Below are 7,497 nucleotides of genomic sequence, written 5' to 3'. Positions count from 1 at the left end.
GCAGTAGTACAGAAATTACATGCTGACGATGAGAGACTGAACTATTTTATTTGATATTATTTTGTGGAATTAATCAAAATTGCAAATAAACCAGTTATGTTTCCTTGAACCTGAAGTTATCTGACAGTCGGGGAAGAAGGAACTAGGAAGCAAAAAATTTCACCTGCGGCGAAATGACGTCGGCGTGCCTGTATAAAAGGCCTGCGTCGTCGCTGCGGGAGATTGAAGCAGTTCGTGGATGCTCAGGGACATCACAGGACTCGAGGCGATACTTTTTCCACAGGTACATTTTAAAATGTCATACTTTACATATGAATGTTACAGGACTGTTGATGTATATCGCATTAAAAAATCAAATGTTCTAAAAACATGTGAGATATATATTAATTATATGCCTGTAACCCATATGACAGGAGAATGTTTATACCTTTTTATTGCAGAAATGGCTCGTATTTTGTGCCTGCTGGCTGTGGGACTCGCTCTGTGCCTGCAGAGCCAGGTCGATGCTGGTGAGTAGGCTATGCACTTCTTCAGTCCAGATACAAATAACGTTCTTTAGCTATGTTTTTAATAAAAATCTTTCAACGATTTATTCTATTTTATTATTATATTCTATTATTCTACATTTAACAAGTCTCATAGAAAGTGAAGCATATGTCTTGATTTTTTTTGTATAGTTTACATGTTGCAACAGTGTGAATATAACCTAAAAAAAATTCACATTCGATTCGGGTAAATTAATAATTATCAAAACGAATGAAGATCTAATACACGCCGATTATTTTCTCTGTTTTCAGAGCTGAGCAAGAGTTTCATCCTGAAGACGGTGAACGAAGCCAAGTCCGTTGTTGATTCAAGTTATACATATTCTAGACAAGTGTGAGTGCAGAGAACGGCTTTTTCTTAATTATTAAACGGCACGAAGCTATTGAAACCGAAGTTATAATAAAGTTGACCTCTCGGCCCAAACAGGAGCGTTGATCGGGTGAGGAGGAATGCAGCGAAGCCCTCGGACGTGCTGCGGCTGCTCAAGCAGCCCGCAGGTCCGTCCCGCTCCGCGGTGCGCGCCGCAGACTACATGGCCAATACTCTGGATTTAATCAAGAGATCTCTGGAAAGACGCCAAAGACGCTCTATTAACGCCACCGGTCTGTATACAATATTATTTATTTGGGAATTTGTCTGCATTTTAAGAATGAGATGTGTAGCCTACCTGCTGTACTCTACTGCCCTTACTTTTTAACAACTTTTGCTTTTTATTATTTTACCGCTTTTCTTATCATTTTATTTGTTATTTACTGTTTAATTGTGTAATGTTGATGTAAAGTACTTTGAATTACCTTGTGTTGAATTGTGCTATATACACATGGATGGTTTGTATTGTTTCCTTTATCTTGTTTTTATGAAAAGGCACATTTTTTTATCCTTTGGCTTGGTTTGAATATTTTAGTGTTTTATCTACTGATGTTTTAACTTATCAATTGATTCTAATCTTTGGGCCGTCCTTCTTGTTCTTTGTTCTTTTAGCCAAAGCACTGTCGTCACTTTATCTTATCCTGTGTTGTTGAGTCTATGGTTTTAGATTGTATGAGGAAGCACTCACTGTAAACCAAATTTACCCATGGGTACAATAAATAAATCTATCTATCTATCTATCTATCTATCTATCTATCTATCTATCTATCTATCTATCTATCTATCTATCTATCTATCTATCTATCTATCTATCTATCTATCTATCTATCTATCTATCTATCTATCTATCTATCTATCTATCTATCTATCTATCTATCTATCTATCTATCTATCTATCTATCTATCTATCTATCTATCTATCTATCTACAAATAAACTTGCCTTGCCTTGCAAGTGCCCTTAAAAACAACAACAACACCAACAACTAATCCCCGTTCCTTGCTGTGCACGTAGATCTGATCTCCGCCGAGGAGCTGGAAGTCATTGCTAACCTGACGGGTTGCTCTGCACAACTCCGAAGACCATCTTGCGCAACACTCGGTGGAAACACTTTTCGCACCCCGAACAGCGCCTGTAACAATCTGTGAGTCATTTAAATATGTCGCTTTCATTTTCAATTTATCGGAAGGCTATAAATATTGAGCAGTCTAATTTTATGTTAGTATTTCTTTGTATTTTACTATCAAAAACACGCAAAAAAGTGGACTATACTTAGTGTAGGCCTTAAAGCAAGTGGTTCACTTATTTTCACAGGGGAAACGGCCGCTTGGGATCATCCAACATTCCCTTTGTCCGGTGGCTTCCTGCTGAATATGAAGATAACATTTCTCTTCCTAAGGGCTGGACGTCTGAACTGACAATCAATGGTCATATTCTTCCACTGGTATGCACCTTTAGGGTAGCCTTTGATCTTCTGTTCACCTTTAGTGGACAAAAAAACAACAACCTGTAGACTACTCATTGTCTCCATTCTATCCTCAGGTGAGAGAAGTATCCAACCGTATCATGGCCACATCTAACTCTGATGTGGAGAATGACCCACTCTACACTCACCTGGTGACCATCTTCGGCCAATGGACTGATCATGACTTGACTTTCACCCCTCACTCTCCTTCCATCCGTTCCTTCAACGGTGGTATTGATTGCGAGAAGAGCTGCGACCGCACTGAACCCTGCTTCCCCATTGAGGTTAGTGTCCTTGCATGATGACATAAATTGTGATCACAGTTGTGAGTCTAAAGCACATTAAAACGTGTTTTTTTTTGTCACTTGAACAGATTCCGGATGACGACCCCCGCTTTGAAGAACACCCAGAGGAATGTATGCCCTTCTCCCGCTCTGCACCAGCCTGTGGTTCTGGCAACCTCGGCCACCTCTTTGGGGCCAGCACTGTCCGCCAACAGATGAACACTCTCACGGCCTTCATCGACGTCGGTCAGGTCTACGGCTCCGATGACGTCAAAGCTCGCTCCCTCCGAGACCTGAGTACAGACGAGGGACTGCTGAGGGTCAACACAGAGTTTGATGACAACGGCCGAAACCTGCTTCCATTTGCCACAGGCCACAACATGTGCGCAACCAGAAGGCGCATAACCAACGACAGCGATGCAGAGGAGGTGCCATGCTTTTTTGCTGGTGAGTTGGAGTCAATTTTGGATCATTGGTTCCACATATACCAAGGGGCTTATTGCACATTTGACTTTTAATAATTTCCATTTGACCTTGAAGGTGATGAACGCTCCAACGAGAACATCGGCTTGGCTTCTTTGCACACTCTCATGATGAGAGAGCACAACCGCCTCGCAAAGGGCCTCGCTGAACTCAATCCTCACTGGGACGGTGAGAGACTCTACCAAGAGACACGCAAAATCATGGGGGCTTACCTTCAGGTACGAATGGGGTTAATATGAGCAAACCTCAAATGTGGAGGCCCACGAAGCCTCTGTAGCCTACTAAATTATGAGATGTACTATGGTCACGTTTTTAAATGCACTTCTTTGGTTTTTAGGTTATCACTTTCCGGGATTACCTCCTTCACATTGTTGGACCAGAGTACATTTCCACCACGCTGTCCACCTACCCGGGATATGATGAGAATGTAGACCCCAGCATCTCCAACGTTTTTGCCACAGCCGCCTACAGATTTGCTCATCTGATGGTCCAACCTTTCATGTTCCGTCTTGATGAGGATTATGAGCAACACCCGGATTTCCCCAGCCAGTTGTTGCACAGAACCATGTTTACGCCATGGAGAATAACTTCTGAAGGTAAAACTTTGAGCTCCTTAACTTTGAAGCAGAAAGTAAAGCCACCGACCAACATTAAATGGTGCCATGTGTTCCCCAGGGGGTTTGGATCCAATCATCAGAGGACTTGTGGGTCGCCAAGCCAAGCTGAACACGCAGGATAAAATGATGACTGAAGAGTTGAGGGAGAGACTGTTTCAATTTTCTGTAGAGCTGGCACTAGATCTGGCTGCGCTGAACTTGCAGAGGGGCAGAGACCATGGAATCCCTGGTATTTATTTAGTGTATATGACTGTGTCTGTGTCTATACTTTATCTTACCCAAAGATCACAGATTTTCTAGTATGTAGAACATGCAGCAAACTAAACTGTGGTTGTTCCTTCTAAGGTTACAACAAATGGCGTGACTTTTGCGGCCTCTCACAACCCAAAAATCAGACAGAGCTGGCCGCAGTTTTGAACAACACAGACCTTGCCCGGAGACTGCTTGATCTGTATGGCACACCCGACAACATTGATTTGTGGCTGGGAGGAGTCGCTGAGCCTTTCGTCCCTGGAGGAAGAGTTGGACCCCTCTTTGCATGCCTGATTGCCTCTCAGTTCCAAAGGATTCGCCAGGGAGACCGGTGGGCAAATAATTACACAACAAACATTGATAAGATAGAGAGATATTATATTACATTACACTTAGTGGACACTTTTTTACCAAAGCTGCTTATGAAAGAGGAATACTATCAAGCCACAGTAACACAGTAAATTCCAAAGTAAGAGCAGCTAAGACAACATTTCACGTGCAGGTTAGGAAGTTAAAAAGAATGCAGATATGGTTAAGGTGGTTGTACTTAAGCCACCAGAAACCTACAATTGAACAAACTCTATTTTTTCAGTTTTTGGTGGGAGAATGATGAAGTCTTCACCGAAGCCCAGAGGGGGTCTATTAGGGAGACATCTCTTGCACGTATAATCTGCGATAACACTGGGATCACTGAGGTACCTGAGAAACCTTTCCAGTACCGACCCAGAGGGGCCGGTTATACCCAGTGCGATGACATCTCTGCTTTTGATCTCAATCCTTGGAAAGAGGATGGTGAGTTAATATTCTGTTATTTTTTCTGTCATGGTGAACTGAAGACATTGTGATTGACTGTGTCTTAATAATGACTTTATTCTTTGTTGTTCCAGAATCTGGTGAATATTCAGGACCTTCAGGACGTTCAGGACCTCCAGGACCTAAAGGACCTTCAGGTATACCTGAAACTTATTTTACTTAAATGCATATATATATATATATATATATATATATTGGAAAATAAGCTAATATGTAAACATGCATCTTCTCTTTAATTTTATCTAGGACCAACTGGACCAGCAGGTAAATACATTTTTCCTTGTGATAACTTTCTATTAATATTGATATTGTAACTTCAAAATACCATAAGTGGAACATTCATGAGTGTAACTGCGCTTTTGTCTTTTTTGCACACTTAGGGCCACGTGGTCCTCGAGGCCCCCCTGGACCTCCTGGAAATGCAGACAAAGTTGCCTTTTCTGTCCGCCTGGGCAACAATTTCCCCAAAGCTGGCACCCCCATCCCCTTCCATGATGTCATCTACAATGGACAGAACAGCTATAACCCTAAGACCGGGTTTTTCACGTGTGAGATCGCGGGCGTTTATGAGTTTGAGTTTCATGGCACAATTTATGAGAATGCCGCCAGCATTGATCTCCTCCGTAATGGCCACCTGATTCTGCACTCATTTACAACTCGCCAGAGTGGGTACATCTCAGCCAGTGGCAGCACCTTCATCAAACTTAATAAGGGAGACAAGGTCTGGTTGGTGGCTAACCATGGTGGAAATGGCCTTACCACTGACAGCTTCTTCTCGGGACATCTTCTCTTCACAGAGTAGGAGGTCTGCAGCAACTGTCGACCCACAAACCTGCAAAAACACAAGTTCTGTGTTGAACCCTAAACTAAAGCATAAAAATGAAATGGGTGAAAATGTGACTATAAATCAAGTAATCAAATCTCTGCTTGTTTGATTTCAACCAAGTTGACAGAAAACAACATGTAAAGAACATTACATTGGTTGACTGTTTGATGATCTTTGTTTTTGATGAAGTAATTTATGCCTAAATAATGCACTGATATTGTACTGTATGTTTACAAGTAGCATATAGAAAAGGGAAATACTTATTTTAAATGTAATTTTATTTAACTTCGACGCACAAATATGATTTTTAGATTCAGAATTATTCATTCAATTGTCTTTCAATCCTCTGAAAGATTAATGTTTTGTAGCCTTTATATGGCAAATGTAAAACATCAGGTTAACATCTCAAATGTGTACGGCTTCAGTTTTTATTAGGCCTTGGTTTTATTGCTTGATTCTGAATCACCATATGTTTAATAAATAAAATCTGTACAAAGTGACGTTGTCTTTTAGTGGATTGTGTCATGCTACAAACAAACCGGTACCAAAATCTGATTACTACGAGGTGGTGTAATGGTCAGGACTATGGCATCACAGAATTGAAGACTCCTTTTCCATCCTTCATTAGGGCCTTTATATGTATTGTCTACATGCCTGTTTTTTTGCAAAAAGTCTAAAAACAAACGCTGTTGCAACCAGTAGTTTACATATATTTGGAAAAAGACACAAACTGTTTATTTGGTGTCTGAGAATGTCTGTGTTTTTGAGTTAGAGTTTCCTTTTTCCTTTGTTTGTTGTGTTCCCTGAAGGCGGCTGTAAGTGTGGCTTGATTCCCACACCTGCAGCTCCTCTTCAGGGAGTGTTGAAAGACCGCCTGAGGTGTCTGTTTGACGCCAGATAATGGTAAGTCTGAGTCAGTGTTCATCACTTATTCTGAGGTTACTTCAAAGTAAAACATCTTGTTATCATTTTTTGTGCTTTGATTACCTTCCAGATCGTAAGCAGAGTTTTATGTTAACCAGTTTTTCTTTCCTGCATTGCAGTGATTTTTTGTTGTTACTTTTTTCATTCTTCCCCTGCCTCACTGCAGCACTTTTTGTTCGTGGCAGTAATAAAGAGGATCATGTTTTTGAATCTCACAGATTCTAAAAACAAATTCCCGCTCTAATCCTTCTGACATCTTACAAAAAGAGGAAAAAAAAACAGGGCCACCCAGTGCATTTACCTCTGTATGACCCCGTGATAGACTGGTCACCTGTACACCTGCTTCTTGCCCCGTGTAACATAAGTGAGAAGTAAACTGAGAATAAAGTGCTCCTAAACAGGCCAACAGATGGCGCTGACATACAAAGTTTCAAAGACAGGAAAACACACAACCGCTCTATCACCTGCCGTGGAAGTTCACTTGCTGAATCATCCACTAGGCCTATACCTTTGGATAAAATCTGTGCTATGCACTAAATGGATTTAGAATATGACACACATACTGAATGAATAAAAAAAAATCGTATATTTATTTTTTTACATTGATTAGACTTTTTAAATATGCATTGTTGGGAAAATGCAATTGTAATTCAAGTATTAAGATAAAATAATCACATAGTTATTTATTAAACTTATGTATGAGAGGTTTGTTAATATGAGATGTTCTGTTACACAAATCTGTTTCCAGGGAACGCATGACCTCCAATCTTCAAAGTTTTTGTTATTTATTTCTACAAAAAAATAATTTCCCGAAATTAAACCACGTTTTTCGGGGAAAAGGTCAAATGTTAATAACTTAGACACCTCTAATGTGACTAATTACTTCTTGGATTAAACCACAGTAGGCTGGAAACCACTG

At 40.6% G+C, this 7,497-nt stretch overlaps 1 protein-coding gene across 1 annotated transcript; it reads left to right on the top strand.

Moving 5' to 3' along the window:
- The first annotated feature begins 236 nt into the window (after positions 1–236).
- On the top strand, positions 237–6,154 carry LOC133450508 (eosinophil peroxidase-like). Its single transcript, XM_061729181.1, has 16 exons — positions 237–283; positions 441–509; positions 798–879; positions 973–1,148; positions 1,929–2,058; positions 2,229–2,358; positions 2,457–2,663; positions 2,753–3,110; positions 3,204–3,364; positions 3,484–3,742; positions 3,822–3,992; positions 4,109–4,346; positions 4,608–4,807; positions 4,903–4,965; positions 5,075–5,092; positions 5,209–6,154. Exons 2-16 carry the CDS (start codon positions 443–445, stop codon positions 5,628–5,630), a joined length of 2,682 nt encoding a protein of 893 aa, XP_061585165.1. The 5' UTR covers positions 237–283; positions 441–442; the 3' UTR covers positions 5,631–6,154.
- Positions 6,155–7,497: the final 1,343 nt, after the last annotated feature.

This window comes from Cololabis saira, chromosome 9 (assembly GCF_033807715.1).
Source record: "Cololabis saira isolate AMF1-May2022 chromosome 9, fColSai1.1, whole genome shotgun sequence".
NCBI lineage: Eukaryota > Metazoa > Chordata > Actinopteri > Beloniformes > Belonidae > Cololabis > Cololabis saira.
Note: the sequence above shows the minus strand (reverse complement) of the source record. Positions and strands in the feature narration are given on the sequence as shown.